At 40.5% G+C, this 23,290-nt stretch overlaps 2 protein-coding genes and 1 pseudogene across 2 annotated transcripts in view; 1 reads left to right on the top strand and 2 right to left on the bottom strand.

Moving 5' to 3' along the window:
• Positions 1 to 830: 830 nt before the first annotated feature.
• On the bottom strand, positions 831 to 11,328 carry Zfp709 (zinc finger protein 709). The gene is made up of 4 exons (NM_145624.4): positions 11,188 to 11,328; positions 6,006 to 6,132; positions 5,735 to 5,795; positions 831 to 4,476 (listed from the first exon to the last, which is right to left on the bottom strand). Exons 1-4 carry the CDS (start codon positions 11,188 to 11,190, stop codon positions 2,484 to 2,486), a joined length of 2,184 nt encoding a protein of 727 aa, NP_663599.3. The 5' UTR covers positions 11,191 to 11,328; the 3' UTR covers positions 831 to 2,483.
• A 1,548-nt stretch (positions 11,329 to 12,876) lies between these two features.
• Gm5373 (predicted gene 5373) overlaps positions 12,877 to 23,290 on the top strand; it is a 55,820-nt gene continuing 45,406 nt past the window's right edge. The window contains exon 1 of the mRNA XM_017313040.2: positions 12,877 to 13,199. Coding sequence (XP_017168529.1) covers positions 13,159 to 13,199 — 41 coding nt within the window. The 5' untranslated portion in view covers positions 12,877 to 13,158. The remainder of the gene's footprint in view (positions 13,200 to 23,290) is intronic.
• Positions 14,812 to 15,676, bottom strand: Vmn2r-ps91 (vomeronasal 2, receptor, pseudogene 91; annotated as a pseudogene).

Raw genomic sequence — 23,290 nt, 5'->3', positions numbered from 1 at the left:
GACTTAAGCAGTAAATATACACACATGGAACAGGTGGATTACACATTTGAATTGAGCCAAAGGTGATAATTGACTCATGATGGTTTTGCTATTAACTTTTTCACGTAAAGATGCTGGGGATAAAATATACAACAGAAGATATCTTCACTTTTCAAGATGAGCTCAATTTGAAGTTGAGATATACAAGTACAGTTTCTCATGATGCTGGTTGGATAGTAGCAAGCAGCATAGTAAGCCACCACCGATGCGGGAGCACATAAACTGATGCCATTCAATACAAGTATTTGGTGAACTATATGATATATTCAACATACTATAAAAGCCATTGCTTTATACTTTTATTCAACTATAGATTAATAGAAATGATCTAAACATACTGAAGCTGGACTGAACTTAGCTTTGGAGTTCGAACTTAAGTGTATCAACTGTATGTTCAACCTACTATATACTTCTTGGTGAAACTGTACTTTTGAAACCTGGAAAAGAACCACCACTGCCCTTATTAATTGTACTGAGTTCTTCTCATGACTTATGTTTCCCTTTATTGCATAATTGCAGCCTTCTGGGTAAGAAATACCAAGCGCTAAAGATCTATGCTCACACCTACAGTGTAGCCAGGGATGTGCCTTAGTATGTTTGATATCAGTGTAGTATGGGGGACATTTCATGTTCAGTACCAAGTGATCCTTCTAAAACAAATTCTTCAGAAATTTAAACAAGAATGACTTTCAAGCATGATGTAATGGCTTGGGCCTGTTATCCTTGAAATAAGAGTGAATTACAGGCTAACCTGGGTTCAGAGTAAGAGCTTGTCTAAAAAAACAAAACAATAAAAGGGGGAAAGTGATTTTAATGACAAAAATACATGGCCACTTATGGTTACAGATAGAGTTGGAAGCATAATTCATTAGATATTAATCCACAAAAAGTAAGGTCCCTGCAGTCTCTGGTAAAAAGGCACTTAAACTATGTGTATGAGTAAAGCACAAGTAACAAAGCAAAGTTACAACACAAGCCTGAGCTGAGATTAACTCAGGAATAGAGGGCAAGCACTATTTGTAAGCACACGACAATGACTTGACATTAAAGGTAGATATTAACAGGCATATATGCGATCTAACTTATGATTATGGTAGGATATTTGCAGATATCTTTTCATTTGATAATCTGCAAATTGGCCAAAATAGTTTAGAACTTTCAGAAGTCTAGTGTGCAAAGTCTTCAAGAAAACATATATCAAAGTATAAAACATCAAATACAAAATGCCATTTTATCTGAGAAATCAACTGGACTTCACTGTGAGATGCTAGCACAATAGTAGCACAACTATTCCTTGTCACTTCCAGAAATTATTAGCTCAACAGGGCTCTATGCTAGACAGAGGACTCCCTCTGCATATGAGGTACAGTTCGGAGAGGTGATATGCAGGAGGTATGACATAATTGGAGGGAGTAAGTCATTGGGAAAAGTTGTCCTTGTGAAATGGTCTACTGGTTCCTTCTTATAATGTATACTAGTTTCTAGTGGCCACAAAATGATATAAACTCCTGTATTTTATGACTTCCTTGCCATAATGAACTGTGAGCTGAAAGGAAGAAATCAACCCCCCCTTTTAAGTTGTTTCAAGTATTTGGCATTAACAATGAGAAGAATAGAAAAGACACAGTATAAACATCAAAGATAAAGCCCAGCATGATGGCACACACCTTTATTCCCAGCACTTGGGAAGCAGAGACAGATAGATCTCCAAGTTTGATGCCAGTCTGGTCTAAGGAACCAGCTCTAGGGTAGCCAGGGCTACACAGAGAAACCCTGACTCAAATGAAAATCCAACAACAACAACAAAAAACAAACAAGAGAAATACAAAAATATCAAAGATAAGAAGTTCCCACATGATGTCAATAGAGAAAGCCTAAAAATAAAATTTCATTTTTCAACAGCTCATTAACATTACTCTAAAACATATTAGGAATACATCTCATTTGAATCCAATACAGAAAGAAGAAATGTACATGACTTGTAAAGACACAACCCATTAAATTCATGCCTTACTGCTTAAAGACACTTAGAGATTAGGTCATCTGAAAATTTACTTACAAGAGTCAAAATTATAAGTAAACATTCTAGTGATTTATCTTCTGAATTATTGACCAGTTAGTGTTTAGTTACAGGGATCTTAAAACGAATTAATGAATTTCATTACTTAAGGAATTTTCATAAATCTTTGTAAACTGTTTTGATAATTTTGTTATACAACTTGATATTGGGTACTTTCTCAGAGGTTAGCCAACTGAAGACTTCTCTATACATCCATTTAAGGTATGTGTCTCTATTGACATCATGTTGGAGCTTCTCACTATGCTATGAACTACCACATAGGTGAATGCCATCAAGATGACTAGAGGCATTCCTACAGACAACATGGCCCCGGGTCTCTGCCCGATGCATTGTCATGCTAAGAATGCCTTTCCATGTTCTATACTTAGGGACTTCTACTGTGAGTCTTATCATGTATTTTAAGGGAACTGGACCGGGTAAAAGCTTTCCCACATTGCTTGCAAATGAAAGGTTTCTCACCAGTGTGGATCTGTTCATGTCTTTGACAATCACTTAAAGTATAAAAGGATTTCCCACAGTGTTTACATACGAAAGGTTTCTCTCCACTGTGAATCCTTTCATGACGTCGAAGGGAACTGTGACCAGTGAAGGCTTTCCCACATTGCTTACACTTATATGGTTTTTCTCCAGTGTGAATCCGTTCATGTATTCTAAACTTACTAAAAGAAATGAAACCCTTCCCACACTGTCCACATACATAGGGTTTTTCACCACTGTGAATCCTTTCATGATTTCGAAGGGCACTGGGATTAGTAAAGGCTTTCCCACAATTCTTACATACATAGGGTTTTTCACCAGTGTGAATTTGTTCATGTCTTTGACAACCACTCAAAGAAGAGAAATCTTTCCCACAATGCTTACATACATAGGGTTTTTCTCCACTGTGAATTCTTTCATGGCGTTGAAGTGAACTATGTCCAGTGAAGGCTTTACCACATAGTTTACATACACAGAGTTTCTCTCCAGAATGAGTCCATTCATGTTTTCGAAAGTTACTGGAAGAAATAAAACCTTTCCCACATTGCTTACATATATAGGGTTTCTCCCCACAGTGAATCCTTTCATGGCATCGAAGGGAGGTATGACGAGTGAAGGCTTTTCCACATTGCTTACATACATAGGGCTTCTCCCCACTGTGAATCCTTTCATGGCATCGGAGGGAACTGTCAACACTAAAGACTTTTCCACACTTCTTACATTTATAGGGTTTCTCTCCAGTGTGAGTCCTTTCATGTATTCGAAGGGTACTGGAAGAATTGAAACCTTTCCCGCATTGCAAACATACATGGGGCTTCTCACCACTGTGAATCCTCTCATGATATCGAAGAGAACTGAGAGTAGTAAAGGCTTTAGCACATAGCTTACATACATAGGGCTTTTCTCCGGTGTGACAACGTTTATGTGTTTGAATGGAATTATAGTAACTGAAGGCTTTCCCACATTGCTTACATACATAGGGTTTTTCACCAGTGTGACATCGTTTATGTGTCTGAAATGAATAGTAGTAAGTGAAAGCTTTCCCACACTGTGTACACACGTAAGGTTTTTCTCCAGTATGAGTTCTTTCATGGTCTTGAAAGTTTGTCAAATAACTGAAAGCCTTACCACAGGCATTACATCTGTACGGTTTCTCTCCAGTATGAGTACGTTCATGTCTTCGAATGTTACTCAGAAAAGAAAAGGATTTACCACATTGTGTACATAAATAGGGTTTCTCTCCAGTATGAGTTCTTTCATGTTCTTGAAAGTTAGTTGAACAAGTGAAGGCTTTATCACATATATTACACCTGTATGGTTTCTCTCCAGAGTGAATCCGTTCATGTCTTTTAATGTTACTCAAAAAAGAAAAGGTTTTTCCACATTGTTTACACGCATAGGGTTTCTTTCCAGTGTGGACCTTTTCAACATACTGAAGAAAATCAGGGTAATTAAAGGCATAATGCTGCTTATCTATACATATTTCTTCTCTAGTTTCATCATTCACACGTATTTGAATGTAATCATTACTTTTGAAGATTTCCTCACATTGGTTCAACTCATAGGATCTCTGTCTAGTGCCACTGTCTTTATGCTTCAGAAAGCATTCTGGATAAATGAAGGCTTTCTCACATTCTCCAAATTTATAGAGGTTCTCTCCATGTAGCTCATATTCATGAGGTTTGTGTGGAGTCTGAAGAGGCACAGATACAGTAAGAGATGACTGACTAATGAGCACGTTGTCCTTGTACACATGGTTTTCACTAAGCATTGTTCTATGAGAACTTTTCCTGTTCACAATGGTGTTTGGAATCTGTCTGAAGATTTCTTTACTTTCAGTACCTTTGCTATGCTCCAACAGTCTTTCCACAACTTCATTTCTGTTTAAAATTTTAAAAAAAGGGAAAGCACAACTTTATAACAATAAAGTTATAAATTCCTTACAAACAGAATTTCTGAGAATTTTTTAATATGATTGAAGGTTCTACAGGATATGAAGACAGGTAATATTAAGGCACTATATTCATATAGGATTTCTTTTTGTGTTAGCATTTGTTTATTTACTATTTGTTTGTGTACATGCTATGGTGGGCATATGGAAGTAGGAGGACAGTTGTGTTTTTTTGTTTGTTTGTTTTTCAAGACAGGGGTTTTCTGTGTCCTGAAACTCACTCTGTAGACCAGGCTGGCCTCGAACTCAGATATGCACCTGCCTCTCCTCCCAAGTGCTGGGATTAAAAGCATGTGCCACCACTGCCCAGCAGGAGGACAGCTTTTAAGAGTTGGTTCTCTTCTACTATATGGGTCCCAAGGATTGAACTCAGGTCAAACTTGGCAGTGAATGCCTTTACCTGATGAATCATTTTGCTAGCCTAATCATATGAGACTTCTTAATACCTCTAACAGGTTAACTATTTTGGGAACAATGAATATCTAAGTCTTATCTGTTTTTGAGGTCAATTGCTTGCTATGATGCATGGGCTACCTTCAAATTCAACTCCTAATAGCTGGGTTCATATTTGCCGCTATATCCAAGTACTTGAGTATTCCTCATGCAAAATACTGAAGCAAAAACTATTTTAATAAAAACTTGTTTTGTATACATAAAATATCTTGAAGACTGTTCTCAGGGTAAACATAAAATTGCTTTATATTGGGCTGGTGAGATGGTTCTTCAGGTAAGAGTACTGACTGCTCTTCCTTAAAGGTCCTGAGTTCAAATCCCAGCAACCACATGGTGGCTTGCAACCACCCGTAATAAGATCTGATGTCCTCTTCTGGTGCATCTGAATACAGCTACAGTGTACTTATGTATAATAATAAATAAATCTTAAAAAAATTGCTTTATATTTTCTCTGTATTCCATACTCAAAGCTTGAAGGAAGGTACACACATTATTTTTTATTAACGTTGTGCTTGGATACAAGTTGTGTACATAAAACCATAAATATTTTCAATTTTATATGCACTTTTTGGGAGAAATGCTTTAAATTACATCACCTTGAAGTTGAGCTTATTGGGATGTTGTCTTGATTTTAAAAACTACTGGCTAAAACCAAACCAAATCAAAACAAACAAAAAACCCTATTGGCCATTTCCATATTGTTGAGCTACATTATCCTGAGTTGGTAAAGTTACCTTTGATTTCTTCTAGAATATCTATGGTCCTCATCTATGTTCTGGCCTTCTTGTGTTTTTCCTAGAATATAGACCCAGAGAAATCTGATTTAGTCATACTAGGAAAAAAAAAACAAACAAACAGATTCTACATAGACTCATGGCATAACATGACCATGCCTGATAAAGCCACCAACTTTACCTTCCCATATTACAAATCATGAAGCAACATTTTTGAGCAAGACAGACTTACAATCTGATTGACCAAGAAAAGGCATGATCTCAGTCATACCTATAGCAGCCAGGTTCCTGAAGGTCTCCTCCATTACATCTTTGTGCAGCTTCTTTTGGGAAGGATCTAGTAAAGCCCATTCCTCCACAGTGAAGGTTACAGCCACATCTTGAAAGCTCACAGAGCCCTACAATAGCCAAGATATTTCCAGAAGAAAAGATGAGATACACAACACTGAAAATCTTGAGTGTTCTCTAAATGTTCAAATTATATCCCAGTCACCACGCTCCTTTTTTACGTTCATAACTGTACTCGCTAACATAAAATCCCCACATTATCTTTGAAGCAACACAACAACAACAACACATACCAACTATCCTGCTGGAACTTACAATTTCTACTAATGTACAAGTCTTCACCATTTTCCCCACAAAATACTACTACCAGCGCAGACAAGTGTTAATACCAGCTGCATTAAACTTGCATATTTTTACAACAGATTATGAGGGTGAGTGTCCTCATCCAATACTAGTTCACAAGGCCATAATGTTCTGCCTCACCACAGATCCAAAGCAATGGAGCCAAGAGACAACAGAACGAATTATCTGAAACATGATATAAAATAAACCTTTCAACTTTGTATAAATTACTTTTCTCATTACTGTGACAAATAGCAATTCATGAAAAGTAAGATTTACTTTGGATTATATCTTGAAAGGGTAGAGCCTATCACCTGGGGAAGGTCATGGCAGAATTCATGGGAATAGGATTATGCAGCATCCAAATCAGTGAAGATCAGAAAGCAGAGCAGGGAATGCTGGTTTCCACTTGAATTCTTCCTTTTTCCTTTTTTATTCAGCCTGGGATCCCAGATTATGTTTATATGTAATGGTTAGTGTTGAATAACCTGGTGGATAGTCATCTTGGCACACCTGTAGGGATTTATCTTGATGGTGTTAACTGATGTGAGATGATTCATTTTAATTGTTGGTGAGACCATCCCCTGGTTAGTGGATGCTAGACTGTACGAAATGGAGAAAATGAGCAGGATCTAGCATGTATTCACTACATTTTTCTTCTGACTTCAGATGTAATATGACCTGCTGCTTCATGTTCCTGCTCCCTTGACTTCTCCATCAGGAAGAATTGTATCTTGAATTGTGAGTTAAACCCTTCTGTTCTTATATTATGTCATCAGGGTACTTCATGATAACAACCTGAAAAGAAACTGAGACTAGTACCACACAGATTTAGAGTGGGTATTCCTTTGTTACCTTTCTGCAAACACTCGCAGAGACACTCCTCTGTGGTATGTGTCCTAGATGATTTCAAATTATGTCAAGCTAACTAGGAGACTTAACTATCACAAAAACCTTCAGTTGCTTTTCTCAGGTATATTGTAATATGAATGCAAAGCTAATTAACATACTCCACTAGTTAAAAATAACATTAACAGATTGGTTAAGTATAGATCATGGTTGGTGCCTGGTTAATTATAATCAAAGAGACTTCCTCTGGTGCCACACTTACTCCAGGAGAGTCTGCGTGACAAGTCCAAAAGCTTGGATGCAGTCCTGAGGCACAAAGTTTCAAGGAAACTGGTCTTGTGGAGAGTCTCTGGTATCCCGTAGCACAGAATTGGTCCAGATTTGTCCTTGCGATAATGTGGAGGGTCTTGCATGCTTTCTTTCAGTATTGTTTTATTATAGGTGCCCCCATGGAATGATCTGACAAATAACTAGGTTAGATTGAACATTGCTTCCTGGCCTTCACCAGTGTCCCAATGTCCTAGGCAATCATTGAGCCAACCCTGGGCTTGGAATTTCTTAAGAATGTTACTTATTCAGGTGAAATCCCTCCAGAGAGATAGTGAAAGAAATCAGGCATTGCAGTTTAATGGGTAAGAGCTAGAAATCTCAGGGCTAGTTCAACAAAGTAAACTTAGAATTCTCATTACAGTCATGTATGGCAGACTACATTACATAATACTAGAAAGAAGGTGGGTTGTGGCTTAAGGAGGAACTAGAGTATTGTATTAGTCAAGAAAAGGTTAGTAGAACAGAACTCCCCTGGTGCATGTTTTTTACTAGGCCCAGAGGAACAGCATAATTAGGTATTTACTAAGGGACCCCTGGTGGTGGGTTAAACAATAGATTAGAACTGCACCTGGGTGTATAGCCCTTTCACCTGGCTCCTAAGAATAGCTGACTTTAGATAAGGTTGATCTTATCTCAGTTGTAAACAATGCCTGATTCCTGTTAGCTTTTATGTATGCATTTCTCTGTAAAGAGTCATTATGCATCTTGACTTATACTGTAACCTTGGCTAATGTATCACCTAACGTCCTTGTTTTTCTTTTGTATTATAAGTCTGATGCTCACTTTGAGAAATTACATTCAGATCTAACATTCTCTGGTGTTTGTGTCTGTCACTCACCAACTCCTTGCCCAACTGAGTACCGGGACCCTGATTTCTCCCCCGGGTTGAGGGACTCTGACAGAGCCAGCCCGAGGTATGTTGGCAGCTGATAGGAATAGATACAGAATCTTGAAGCCAAACATCAGGCAGAGAGCCCAAATTGGAGAACTTCATTTTCGAGTTAAGGGAACCCCAAGGAAGAGGGGAAGAATTATAGGAGCCAGAGGGGTTGGAGATACCAAAAGAACACAGCCCATAGAATCAACTAAGTAGGGCTTATAGGGGCTCACTGAGATTGAAGCAGCAATCACAGAGCCTGCATGGGTTTGCACTAACTCCTCTGCATATATGTTATAGCTGTTAGCTTGGTGGTTTGTGAGACCCTGAAGAGTGGGAGCAGGTGTGCCTGACTGTTGCTAGATCTTGGGACCCATTTCCTCCTACTGGGTTGCCTCATTCAGCCTTGACATGATGAGAGTTTGTGCATAGTCTTACTGTATCTTGTTTTGCATGCTGTGTTTGGTTGATGTCCCTGGGAAGCCAGCTATTTTCTGGAAGAGGAATGGATGTGGGGGAGAAGGAAGGTGGGAAGGGAACAGGGAAGAGTAGAGGAATATATAAGGAAAGAAAAAAAGTTCATGGAAGGGTCTAGGAGATGGCTCAGCACATAAAGCATCCACTGTGTAAGCCTGAGTTTGAACTGTCAGAATTCAAGCAGAGCCAGAGATGGTAAGGCATATTTATAATTTTAACTGTGGAATCCAAAAAAAAAAAAAAAATTAAAGTTTAAATGCTTTCTTACTTGAAACAGGTAGAATCAAAGGCATAATTACAATAAAATCAAAACACATAACCAACGTTCAGCAGAGCAAAACAAATCTTGTGGTTCAGTGTCCAAGGTCTAGGAACTCCTATGACAAGGTGGCATTTAAAGCCAGGAGAATCCCTGGAAGCTGATGGGTCAGTTAGCCTGGAATATGCAGTAGTGAACAACAAAGACTGTCCTTTGACTTCTGTCTTAGTCAGGGTTTGTATTCCTGCACAAAACACCATGACCAAGAAGCAAGTTGGGGAGGAAAGGGTTTATTCAGCTTAAACTTCCGCATTGCTGCTAATCACCAAAGGAAGTCAGGATAGGAACTCACACAGGGCAGGAACTGATGCAGAGGCCACGGAGGGGTGCTGCTTACTGGATTGCTTCCCCTGGCTTGCTTAGCTTGCTTTCTTATAGCATCCAGGACAACCAGATCAGGGATGGCACCACCCGAAATGGGTTGGGCCCTCCCTCCTTGATCACTAATTGAGAAAATGCCTTACAGCTGGATCTCATGGAGGCATTTCCTCAAGGGAGGCTCCTTTCTCTGTGATAACTCCACTATGTTTCAAGTTGACACACCTACAGTTCTAGGGAATGCTCTTTTCTGACCTTCACAGGCATCAGACATGCATGGTATGTATACTTATATGCAGACTATACACTCATATGTGTGTGTATGTGTATCTTAAAAAAGCATACTAGTGGAATTAAAGACACAGATTAACACTAATCCAGTATTAGGTCATTTTAATACCTGTGTCCAATAGACAGGTTATCTGGATAAGAACTAGAGAAACATCAATATTCCACCAAAATATGAAAGAATATACATTCTACTGAGCAGTTCATGGAGGCTTCTCAAAAACAGATCATATCTTGGGACATAAAACAAAGCTTAACAAATTCTGAAAGGCTGAAATAACTTATGGGTCTTACCTGTCCACTGTGCAATGGAACTTAAAAATAACTGCAAACAAGTCTCTAGTAAGCATGCAAACTCACAGAAATTAAACAACTTAGTACTGAATGATGAATGGGCTAAAGAGGAAATAAAGAAAGAAACCAAAATTCCTGGAACAATATCAAAATGAAAAAAACAACAAAACCTTCAGGAACACATAAAAACAGAGTCCTATATGAAAGGAGTCTATAGCTTTAAGCGCATACATTAGAAAACCAGGAAGCCTGATTCCCTCACAGTTCACAAAGGAACCCAAAGACAGGCCAAACTGTCCATAAGCTTAGAGACCATCTTAGTACATAGGCACAGCTCATAAAATATATTACTACAGAAACTGAGTAGAGGAACTCTTAGTGGACAAGACATTTCACTTGGGGATCTCCACATACCTTATTTTCCTTCTTTCCATTTCCCCTTTGATACATAGCACCGACTACAGGCCATCTCTAACTAACTCAACTAACTAAAGGCCCACTTTTGCTTCAAAACAATAACCTCATCAGTAAAAACAAAATCCTTACCAAGCAATGTTTCCTTAAGTTTCTCTCCTTTTTTTCCAGTACCCCGGAGATGCTAGCACATCTTATATTTGGGGCTTCCCCTCTATTGCAATTCTCCTTTGAAATAGAATTTGCCCTTCATTCCACTTTAGATCAATGCCCACATCATTTCTAGGACAAAACATTTGTTATTTCTCTCGCCCCAACTACTTGTGTAGTTTTAATGAGTTTGTCAAACGGTAAATATCTAAACATTTAGGGACGTTTAGGCCTAAGAAGTACTGGGATGGGGTGGGGAAAGCAAATTCATGGATTTTTGATGTTGTTTCTAAAGACCATCAGAGGTTCTCAGGAACGTGAGTAGTAGTGGATCCCTGGCCCAGAGCCTGGAGCCCCTCGGCTCTCTGCACCGCGCACTCAGGAGTCCCAGGTGCAGACCTGCAGAGGCGAAGGTGAAGAAGACGCCGGGGTCCCGCCACCCTAGGAGCAGGGGGTCGAGGGCTTCCCAGCAGGCCTGCCTATCCGCCTCGCTCACCCAGGGCTCACCATGTCTGCTCCCAGGGCCTCCAGCGGCCCCGCGGCGGTTCCTGGGCTCGCCCGTCTCCGGGCCACGGAGGATCGATCAGTCACCTCGGGTTCTCAGCTGACCGGACAGCACCGCGCCGGAAGGGAGCGGGCGGCAGAGGCACTTCCGCCTTGTCCGCAGGAGCTTCTGAAGGGTCAGCAGACGCACGCGCTGTCCCGCGCATCCTTGCGGCTCTCAAAACTGTTCCTGCTAAAGTGTCACATGGCTAGGGAGGTTCTCTTGAGCTCGTACAGCTCTGCGGGTGTGACAGCACCCGAAAATGAGAGGGCAGGGGAGGGACTTCCGCTACGCCCGCCGGTCCCCAGGTTCTGACAGCTCTCGGTCCACCCAAGGCCTTCACCAAGGCTCCCGGGGTTGGCGACCCCTACTACCTCAGCTGCCACGACAATGCAATCCTGCGACAATCCTGGCTCACGGAAAAAGGATGGTGGAAGAGGAACTTCCGCTCTGCTCTCCGACTGTCTTCATTGGACAGTTCATACCGCTTTCTGCCTTTTGATGAGTGTTCAGCTAGTGAGGAACAGAATAAGCGAGTCCCTACCGGACTGAGGAGAACCAAAACGACATATTCCAACCATAACCCTTTCTAGCTAGGTTTCTTTTCTTGTTGAAGACCAGCCCAGATTGGTAGATAAATTCCATTAAAGCAGAAATCTCCTGGCTTTCCTGAGAGAGAATCCGTTTCTACCTGTCCTCTATAGATCTTTCTGGTTGCCGATTTCTGGAGAAATGTCTCACAGAGTGTCTCACAGAGACAGCCCTTTACCTCAGAGAACAAATGTATTTTCCGGAGAAGCAGAAAGTGTCTACCACCTGCTCGAGACCTCCATTCAGGCAAAGCCAGGACACACACACACACACACACACACACACACACACACACACACACACGTTGCTGCAGAAAATTTTTAGGCTGAATCAGTATGAAGCAAGACTAAAGTTTAAAACGATTTTTAGTATAAATTAAACAGTAGCATTACGAAAGGTGTAATGGGCCTGGAGAGATGGTTCAGCGATTAAGAGCACTGGCTGATCTTCCAGAGAGCCTGGATTCATTTCCCAGCTCACACAGAATGTATCAAGCCCGGTTCCAGGAGCTCTTAACATCTACCTTCTTACCTCTGCTAGAGAAGGCAGGTATGTGGTACACAGACATATATGCAGGCAAAATACTCCTAAGTATAATATAAGAAATGTGGCTTCCTATATTAGGGTTCTCTAGACTCACAGAACTTATGGATTGTCTCTATATTTTAAGGGAATTTATTGTAATGTCTTACAGTTGGTAGTCTAACTAACCCAACAATGGGCAGCTGGGAATGGGAAGTCCAAGGCTCTATTAGTTGCTCAGTCTCACGAGGCTGGCTGTGTCAGCTGGTCTTCTGTATAGGCTGGGATCCTGAAGAAGTAGGTTGCAACAGATGGCAAGTAAGTGTAAGCGGGCAAAGAGCCTTCTTTCAATTTCTTTTTGTAGGACTCCAGCAGGAGGTATGGCCCAGATTAAACGTGTGTACTACCATGCCTAGATTTGGAACTTGCTTTGTTCCAGGCTGGCCTTGAACTCAGAGATCTGCTTGCCTCAGTTTTCTGGGACTAAAGGTATGTATTACCTTGCCTGGGCCTAAGATTTTCACAGCCACTGTGGCTCAAGATCTCCATGTCAAGATCTGGGTCAGAAGCTTGAGTCTTCAGCCTCAAAATTTGTATCATAGGTGTGCCCTCCATTTCTGGATTGTAGTTCCCCTTACCTCCTGGGTTCTCAGTTTATTTTACACTTCCATTCATTTACCTGCAAGTTTTATGATTTGTTTTCCTTTACAACTGAATAGAATTTCCATTGTGTTTATATTGTTATGCCCAGGTCTCAGGAACCCCAGAAGAACTCTAAGAATTGCCAGTCTGATGCAATATAACAAAGAGAGCCTTAATTTATGAGTCAGTCTCAGATCGCAAGCCTTCTCCCACTGTGCAGGTTAGAAATGCAATGCCTATGTCCAGGGGCTTAGAGTATTTATATGCACACGCATAAGCAGGGAATCCTCGGGCTTTGGGGTTCCATAACAGGGGAGGTGACAAGGGGAAGAAGCATCCTTCAAACCTGCTATCTTTTGTTCAGACAGCGGGGCAGAATCATGCAGCTGGAAGTGGGGGACTCTTCTGACCTGGGAAGTAACTTTATGGTGCTATCAGGAACTAGTGTGCTTTTACAAACTGGTCAAAGCTGTCTAGGAACACTTAACTGCCCTTCTCTCATGGCCCAAGAGTGGGCCACTGTATCATTTCAAGGCTGTTTGGTCCTTGTTTCCCTCAAGGACAGGAGCCATCTGCACTGGAGAAAAATTAGTTATCTATCAAGGAGAGTGCCAGCCTCGGTGACACAGAGGCTGGGATGTGTTGCCCTTTGTCTGTTCCCAAAGCTGGCAGCTGCTGCTCCCTGAGTGGGAGTGGGGGGCTGTGGGGTGGGGTGGGCAAGAGTATCGATTAGCTGGAAAGTGCAGAGGCAGGTTTCCTGCTGTGTCTCTTCAATATACCACATTATCCACTCATAAGTTGATAGACATTTGGTTGCTTCTACTATGAATAGAGCACCAATGAACATGACTGAGCCAATATCTGTGGAGCAGGATGTAGAGCCTTTTGGGCATATGCCAAGGAGTGGTATAGCTGGATCATTTTTCTTCACAAGATTTTGATCTCTAGCATATTATAACACAAATGTATTAAATGAGATTATTTTAACAGCAGTTCTTCCCCAGTTGTCAGTTTTCTGACCATGTTCTTATTTCCATATGAATTTTAATAGCTGTTTCATGATCTGCACAATTTAATGAATATTATTCCTTCTTATACTCTGCTTCCTCAGCAGGGCTTATAAACTCTGATAACCTAAGGGTTCTCTTCAAAAGTGCTTCCAGATTGAGAGCCTTGCTGAGTCACCCACTACTGTGTTTCCTCCTACCTGTTTATCAAGGCCCCCTTTTACAACTATGTTCTGATTATTTAAGTAACACATATTAATCCCTTATGAGTCTATGGTAATTCTCTTCCAAGGTGTAAATTGTTACAACCTTAGCTTTAAAAAATTATTTTGGAGGGAATGGAAGGGAATATCCTTTCTCACAGACTACATCTCAAACTCTCTTTCTGCACCCAGAGGAAGTGAGTTCTAACTTTTCCACAAAGTTTTCAAAGAGAGATGCTTGAGTTATTTTGAACACCATTGTATATTAGAGGGAGGAAATAACTTTCACTCCATTCGGGCTACTCAGTGCTCTATAGCAGACTTATGTTAATAAACTGTTGGATGACAGACAAATAGAAGTGGACACAGACAATCATATTGATAAAAGTCTTCACACAAATATCATTAGAGAACATATACAAGTGACTTGTCCATGGAGATAAACAGTATATTACAACCACAGTTTTTGTTAAAATACTGAAGTGCTGTTTTCAAGGTCTGAAGTCAGTTCACATATGACTGAGGTTTTAAAATAACCATCAGAATTCATGAATGTGTTTTATCTTTGAACTTATGAAGATAATTTCTGCCTGGTGTTGGCAAAATTACGTGGTGTTTTGGGGGGAAAAAAAACCATGTGCACAAGCAGCCCTGCATTAGAAGTCATGATGTAGAACACTTCCACTGCAGCCAGGACCTCCACTTAGTGCTTTGGTAGATAGGGAGGAAAGTTACCCAGGCGCTGCAGAATACCAGCATGCTGAGGTCAAGAACTTGGCTTCATTGAATGTGTCAGGCAGGTTTTTCTACACAGAAAACCTCAATGAAGCTTCCTAGATCCAGAGAGCCCAAGTATCCCAGAACACTCTAGAAGGTACTGACTGAGCCCTCGTTGCACACAATGAGGCTATGACATGTCGAGAATGTCTATCTGTGTAAACAAAAGGAGGGCGTGTTCCTGTGTAACCATATTCCACAGATGGTAAGTTTGATAAGCACACAGAAGAAAATGATGAATTTAGGGACCCCTGACATTAGCGTGCCCCGCATCTTTCTTTCTAGGTGAGTGAAATGGAACCAGAACCATAGTAGTGACTTTGGCCAACACAGTGGAAAGAACCACAGGGAACAGAAGTGCAAAGGTCACAGGTGACCCTGTTGGGGTCTCCAATGTAGAGCAGGGAACAGAGAAAGCAAACTATGGGGGAGATGATTAGAAAGTATCTGACTGCCATTGGCTTTCACAATTGGAGTGTCTTATTGTTCCTCGAACACCCCAAGAACAAGCGTCGTGAATATAGAGAAGAATAGGACACGCAGGTTAGAGCCATCCCCAAGAGGCTGTCAAAAGCCACCCATGTCATTCCTTCCTGGAGGCACTGATTTTGCTCCATGTTGACATACTGATCATCTGGACACTTCATGCACTGAGCCATATCTGATGCAGATACCAACACCATTTTAGCATGTTTCTCATTGGCAGTACACTTCAGATAAATATTTTGGAAAAAGTGAAAATTCTTCCACTTTGTTGCTATGGATTATAGTTAAACTGGATTTATTGACAGCAGTGATTAACAGTTTATAAAGACTGTCATTTTTTGTTGTGGAAGAAACACTTCTTTTATCCTTTATGTTACATATTGATGAACTTTATAGTATCATAAACTATATGAATACTAAAGTATTTGTATAGAAACAAGGCAAAAATATGTTGTCTTAAAACATTAAGGATACTGTAATAAAGTAACATTGAATAAATAATTAAATGAAAGTCTAACTACTACTCATAGCGCTGACCAGTTGAACCACACACAGATTCAGATGACTCTTAACCTTCTGAGGTCGGGATACCTGCTTCAGGGATGGTAATTATGCCTGTGTCTTCACATGGTATATGTGACAAACTTGCCTGTCCTGTGCATTCACAAAGTTACGCATTTATTCATTAATTTATTTGTGTTTATGTGTATGGGTATTGTTTATGTGTATGAGTATTTGGGTTTTTTTTGGAGAGGAAAGAGTTTATTTTTCACCTTATATCTTACAATATATTATGAATGGTAGTCAGGACAGGAAATCAAACATGAACTTGGAGCAGGTGCTGAAGAAGATGTCATGAAGGAATAGAATTATTATCTTGTGCAGACTGATTTTTTTTTACCATTTTGTAATTTATAACGTATATGATACACTTAACATCCAGTCTATCATCTTTGACAATTAAATAGAACACTCTGTCATCTATCCTAACTTAAAAGATTTATAATCCATATGTTATGTCCTGGTTTTGCTTGTATAGTATCTGAGAACAATCTTCTCAAATATATTTTCTCAATGTTAAATAGCCCGTGTTGGCTATGAATATAAATATTCAATATAAATATTCATATTCTTTCAACTCTGTCAGAAATCTGAGAACAAGCAAAATTATCTGAAAATATAGGAAGCCTAAACTCAGCTTCCAGAACTGAGACAAGTTGTAGAGAGAGCTGCCTATCCATACAGCCCCAGTAAGTCAGGAAGTTGGAGCATCAGTCTTCAGCCTTTTGGCCCAGGATCATCTGATAGACCTTTGAAAAAACAGGAATTATTAAGGACTAGCTTATTCTGTCTTAGCAGAACTAAGCTGTCCTAATCTGTAACTTGTGTCCTGTCAAGAATGCTACAGGTCCTCCTATAGTGTCTCTAGTTGCATATGTAGCAGAGGATGGCCTAGTCGGCCATCAATGAGAGGAGATGTCCTTGGTATTGTGAAGATCATATGCCCCAGTACAGGGGAATGCCAGGGCCAGGAAGCGGGAGTGGGTGGGTTGGGGAGCAGGATGGTAGGAGGGTATAGGGGGCTTTGGGGATAGCATTTGAAATGTAATTGAAGAAAATATCTAATAATAATAATAATAAAGAATGGTACAGGTCTGCAGGAGAGATAGGCAATTTCTGTCCAGTGGCTACCAGGCTGTAATATATTACCTCACCTGGAGGTAGAGACACTCAATTTCTTCTTTGAATCCACAAAAGGGGAGCTGCTAGGAGCAGATATGTCTCAACAACAAAAGAATAAATAACATGAAATGTCACATTCTGTGGATTTCTGACTTTTTGAAAATCAACTATCTGTAAAGTAATCTGGACTGTTGGCCCTTAACTACTCTCAGCTATCTGTAATTAAATTACCTGAAAACACCCTAACAATAAACTCAGAACCATGATTTGCTATTTGGCCCTTGACTCACAGACTTCAATCTCTCAGATCAGTTTGTGATGACATTATAGAAGGACTGGGTCCAAGCCTTGTACTTATTAAATTTTTGAAGGGACCTGGGAGGGAAAGTGGATGGGAGGAAGGAGTAGGGGGTTGGGGGAGAGGGGAACCTGATCTGGTATTGAGTGAGGGAAAATGACTGAAGCCCTGAGGGCCAGCAGAAAGAGTGGAAACAGGCAACCTCAGGAAATAAGGGGTTGGGGGGACCCTCCAGAATGCACCAAAGACCAGGGAGGTGAGAGACTCTCAGGACTCAAAGGGAGGGACCTTAGATGAAATGCCTAACAGTAGGGAGAGGGAACTTATAGAGCCCACCTCCAACAGGAAGACAGGACATCAAGTGAGCGATGGGGTTGCCATCTCACAGTCACATCTCTGACCCATAATTGTTCCTGTCTGAAAGAATTACAGGGATGGAAATGGAGAGGGAAAAAAAGGTCCAGCGACAGGCTTAAAGTGGGATCCAGCTCAAGGGGAAGTCCCAAGGCCTGACACTATTACTGATGCTATGGAATGCTCACAAAAAAGGAACCTATCATGACTGCCCTCCAAAAGACTCAAGAAGCAGCTGAAAGAGTCAGATGCAGATATTTATACCCAACAAATGGACAGAAGAAGCTGACCCCTGTTGTTGAATTAGGAACAGCTGAAAGAAGCTGAGGAAAAGGGTAATCCTGTAGGAAGATCAGCAGTCTCAATTAATTTGGACCCCTGAGATCTCTCAAAAACTGGACCACTTAACAGACTGCATACACCAGCTGATACCAGGCCTCCAGCACATATACAGTAGAGGACTTCTGAGTCTGTGTTCATTCAGAGATGATGCACCTAACCCTCAAGAGACTGGAGGTCCCAGGGAATTTAGAGGTCAAGTGGGGTGGGGTGTAGAAACATCCACATGGAGACAGAGGGTGGGGAGGAGGTATGGGATGTGGAACAGTTGGAGGGTAGATGGGTGGGGGGATAAAATATGGAGAATAAAAAATAAAAAAGTGTATACCAATGATAACCTTGATTCTGTATCAAAATAAATCCTGTACTAAAATATGAAATTATGACTTCAATTTAGTAACTATTGTAAAGATTTCTACCAAAAGCAATTATGGTTACACAATCAATCTAGCTATTTCCTCTCTGTTCCAATTATGATCTTTCAACATTCCCCAGAAAGACAACCAGAATAACCACCTCTAGGACCCCCCAAGTCCAGAGAACTGGGCAACGACTCTTCATAACTTCTTCAAGCTGAATATGGGCATTGAGATACCTTTGAAGTGTGTGTGTGTGTGTGTGGGGGGAAGGTTAGGGAAAATGGGGAGTTGGTTGGCCTTAAGAAGGCCACATCAATGATTGTTTTAGTCTCTGATGTTAGTGTCCTGATTGGATCCACCTGAATGTCCAAGATGTCAGGAGTTCAAAGCAGGTTAGTTCAGCATGTCTGTTGATGAGACTAACCAATGCTGTATATTCTGTAATACACAAATCTCAAAACAAAGTTTTAGTATCATCGAGATGTATTTTTTGTTTGATTCTCTGGAATCTAGTCCTCCTCTGTGTGTGTGTGGGGGTGTCCCTTTGTCATAGTTGATCCATATAACTCTGGAAGGTTTATGCACACTAATCACCTTATCTAAAAACACAAAGACAAAACCTTCCTCCCAAATCAGCATATCCTTGGGCCAGTGACCAGAAAAGCTTTTATTTGACCTCATTCCCAGAGGAATAATATAACCACAAAACTCAAAATCACACCCATGTTGAAAATTAAAACAATTTAAAACGAATGAAGTAAACTAAAATACTGAATGTGCCTCTTGTTAGGCCTTTTTGATTTTGTCATACCAGGAAATTAACCCAAAATTTCTGTAGAGTCCACGTTCAAAGAATATGACTTGTCTTGCAGAACTTCAAATCTTCCCTAAAACAATTGTTTTCATACAATCTCCCTGCTATCCTAAAATACCTTTTGCTTATTGTAAAAACCTATTTTTAAGGCCCTTTTCCTAACCTGTCATGTCAGGATAATCAACCCAAAATTCCAGTGAAGCCTACTTTCAAAGAATATGAGTTAATTATCCTGCATACCTTATTATACCATCTTTAAAACAATTGATTCACACTTCTATCTATACCTGCTTATAAACAAGGAGCTTGTCAAACCAGGATTTTAACCCAAAATTCCAGTGGAGCCCACATTAAAAAGAATATGAGAATTCTGTAAGACTTATTAGAGCATTATATCTTTATACCATCTTTAAAGCAATTAATTCAAACTTCCACTAATATCTGCCTATAGGAAGCAGGTAGGTTTTACTTGTTAAGCTCGCTGCCTAGAACAGCCTTCCTGTTATACCATGTAACTGTTGTGCTCTCTACCTGGAACCACAGACTTATCTAGTCTGTTAGTCTATATCTTTTTATTAGAGGAATTGAGTCCACTGATGTTAAAAGATATTAAGGAAAGGTGACTGTTGCTTCCTGTTATTTTTGTTTTTAGAAGTGGAATTATTTTATATCCAGCTACTTCACTGAAGCTGTTTATCAGGTTTAGGAGTTCTCTGGTAGAATTTTTAGGGTCACTTATATATACTATCATATCATCTGCAAAAAGTGATATTTTGACTTCCTCTTTTCCAATTTGTATCCCCTTGATCTCCTGTTGTTGTCGAATTGCTCTGGCTAATACTTCAAGTACTATGTTGAAAAGGTAGGGAGAAAGTGGGCAGCCTTGTCTAGTCCCTGATTTTAGTGGGATTGCTTCCAGCTTCTCTCCATTTACTTTGATGTTGGCTACTGGTTTGCTGTAGATTGCTTTTATCATGTTTAGGTATGGGCCTTGAATTCCTGATCTTTCCAAAACTTTTATCATGAATGGATGTTGGATCTTGTCAAATGCTTTTTCTGCATCTAACGAGATGATCATGTGGTTTTTGTCTTTGAGTTTGTTTATATAATGGATTACATTGATGGATTTTCGTATATTAAACCATCCCTGCATCCCTGGAATAAAACCTACTTGGTCAGGATGGATGATTGCTTTAATATGTTCTTGGATTCGGTTAGCAAGCATTTTATTGAGGATTTTTGCATCGATATTCATAAGAGAAATTGGTCTGAAGTTCTCTATCTTTGTGGGGTCTTTTTGTGGTTTAGGTATCAGAGTAATAGTGGCTTCATAAAATGAGTTGGATACCTCTCCTGGGCATATATCCAGAAGATGCCCCAATGGGTAAGAAGGACACATGCTCCACTATGTTCATAGCAGCCTTATTTATAATAGCCAGAAGCTGTAAAGAACCCAGATGCCCCTCAACAGAGGAATGGATACAGAAAATGTGGTATATTTACACAATGGAGTACTACTCAGCTATTAAAAAGAATGAATTTATGAAATTCCTAGCCAAATGGATGGACCTGGAGGGCATCATCCTGAGTGAGGTAACACATTCACAAAGAAACTCACACAATATGTACTCACTGATAAGTGGATATTAGCCCCAAACCTAGGATACCCAAGATATAAGATACAATTTGCTAAACACATGAAACTCAAGAAGAATGAAGACTGAAGTGTGGACACTATGCCCCTCCTTAGAATTGGGAACAAAACACCCATGGAAGGAGTTACAGAGACAAAGTTTGGAGCTGAGATGAAAGGATGGACCATGTAGAGACTGCCATATCCAGGGATCCACCCCATAATCGGCATCCAAACGCTGACACCATTGCATACACTAGCAAGATTTTATTGAAAGGACCCAGATGTAGCTGTCTCTTGTGAGACTATGCCGGGGCCTAGCAAACACAGAAGTGGATGCTCACAGTCAGCTAATGGATGGATCACAGGGCTCCCAATGGAGGAGCTAGAGAAAGTAGCCAAGGAGCTAAAGGGATATGCAACCCTATAGGTGGAACAACATTATGAACTAACCAGTACCCCGGAGCTCTTGACTCTAGCTGCATATATATCAAAAGATGGCCTAGTCGGCCATCACTGGAAAGAGAGGCCCATTGGACTTGCAAACTTTATATGCCCCAGTACAGGGGAACACCAGGGCCAAAAAGGGGGAGTGGGTGGGCAGGGGAGTGGGGGTGGGTGGGTATGGGGGACTTTTGGTATAGCATTGGAAATGTAAATGAGCTAAATACCTAATAAAAAATGGAAAAAGAAAAAAAAAGAGTTAAAAAGTCTCAATGCAAAAAAAAAAAGAAGTGGAATTATGTTTGTGTGGTTATTTTCTTTTGAATTTGTTGAAAGATTACTTTCTTGCTTTTTCTAGGATGTGGTTTCCCTCCTTGTGTTTTCCATTTATTATCCTTTGTTGGGCTGGATTTGTGTAAAGATATTGTGTAAATTTGGTTTTGTCGTGGAATATCTTGGTTTATCCATCTATTGTCTTTGAGAGTTTTGCTGGTAATAGTAGCCTGAGCTGGCATTTTTGTTCTCTTCAGGTCTATATGAGATCTGCCCAGGCTTTTACAGTCTCTGGTGAGAAGTCTGGTGTAATTCTGATAGGTCTTCCTTTGTATGTTACTTGTTACCTTTTCCCCTTACTGCTTTTTAATATTCTTTCTTTGTTTTGTGCATTTGTTGTTTTGAATGGTGAGGGATGTAAAAGAACAAGGGGGTATGTTCCAGCCCCAGCAAACAGCAGGATGCCGCAGATTCAACCACTTGGCTCTGGCTTTAGAGTCAAGAATAGAAGGGACAACTTGGACAATTGATGCTGGTTAGGTGGAGCTAAGAAATTAGGGGTGACTAAGAAAAGACCAGTGCCACTGAGGTGAAATCTTCTGGGAAGTGTTTCCTGAGAGCACAAAGAAGCTGTGTTCCAGAGATATCCAAGGTTGTACCTCATGTTTCAGATGGACTTGGTAATGTGTAAGAATTACTCAGGTGGTACTGGTTTTGAAGGCATGAAGGGATCATGAAGAGCAGCTGAGGCTTGGAACTGTGAGAGGCCATGGAAGGCCATTGGTGAAGGTGCCTTGGTGTTAGTTGGCTTAGGACTGAAAGGGTCATGCAAAAAGTTGAAGCTTGGCATCATGAAGAGAGACTATGAGAGGCTATTGGTGAAGCCTAGTTGCAGTGGAGGACCCCCAGATTATTGGAGATGCCAATACCATGGGATGATCACCAAGAACAGCAGCAACAGTAGAGTAAACTTGACCTAGAGTGCTATAGAGGGAAGAGCTAAAGAAGTGATGTCAGCCCTCTGGAGAGCACAGAAGTTCATGTGTGAATTCCAGACATTGAAACAAGAAGTTGTGAAGTTGAAGTTGAGTTGAAGATCCCAAGAAGCCAACAGGATGAAAGGAGTTGGAGATCTAAAGAACTCTTTAACATTGGACATGAAGATGTGGATATTTGGAGTTTGCCCAGGTGGTTTTCTGTCTTGCTTTGGCTCAGTATTTCCTCACCATGACATTTTGGAATGGTAATGTATATCCTGCATGATGTTGGAGGTATGTGATCTGCTTTTTTGAATTTTGATTTCATAAGAAATTACAGTTAATTCATATTGTTGTTCCACATATAGGGTTGCAGATCCCTTTAGCTCCTTGGGTACTTTCTCTAGCTTCTCCATTGGGGGCCGTTTGACCCATCCAATAGCTGACTGTGAGCATCCACTTCTGTGTTTGCTAGGCCCCGGCATAGTCTCATAAGAGACAGCTATATCTGGGTCCTTACAGCAAAATCTTGCTAGTGTATGCAATGGTGTCAGCGTTTGGAAGCTGATTATGGGATGGATCCCTGGATATGGCAATCACTAGATGGTCCATCCTTTCGTCACAGCTCCAAATTTTGTCTCTGTAACTCCTTCCATGGGTGTTT

This window comes from Mus musculus, chromosome 8, assembly GCF_000001635.26.
Source record: "Mus musculus strain C57BL/6J chromosome 8, GRCm38.p6 C57BL/6J".
In the NCBI taxonomy this organism is placed as follows: Eukaryota; Metazoa; Chordata; class Mammalia; order Rodentia; family Muridae; genus Mus; species Mus musculus.
This window is presented reverse-complemented; position numbering and strand designations above follow the sequence as displayed.

Bases quoted from the DNA above. Each gene is read 5' to 3' on its own strand.
- Zfp709 (NM_145624.4), bottom strand. The intron at 5,796-6,005 runs GTATGACTGAGA...TCTATATTCTAG, and splicing joins CAGGAACCTGGCTGCTATAG to GAAAAACACAAGAAGGCCAG. The intron at 4,477-5,734 runs GTAACTTTACCA...AATTTTAAACAG, and splicing joins TATTCTAGAAGAAATCAAAG to AAATGAAGTTGTGGAAAGAC.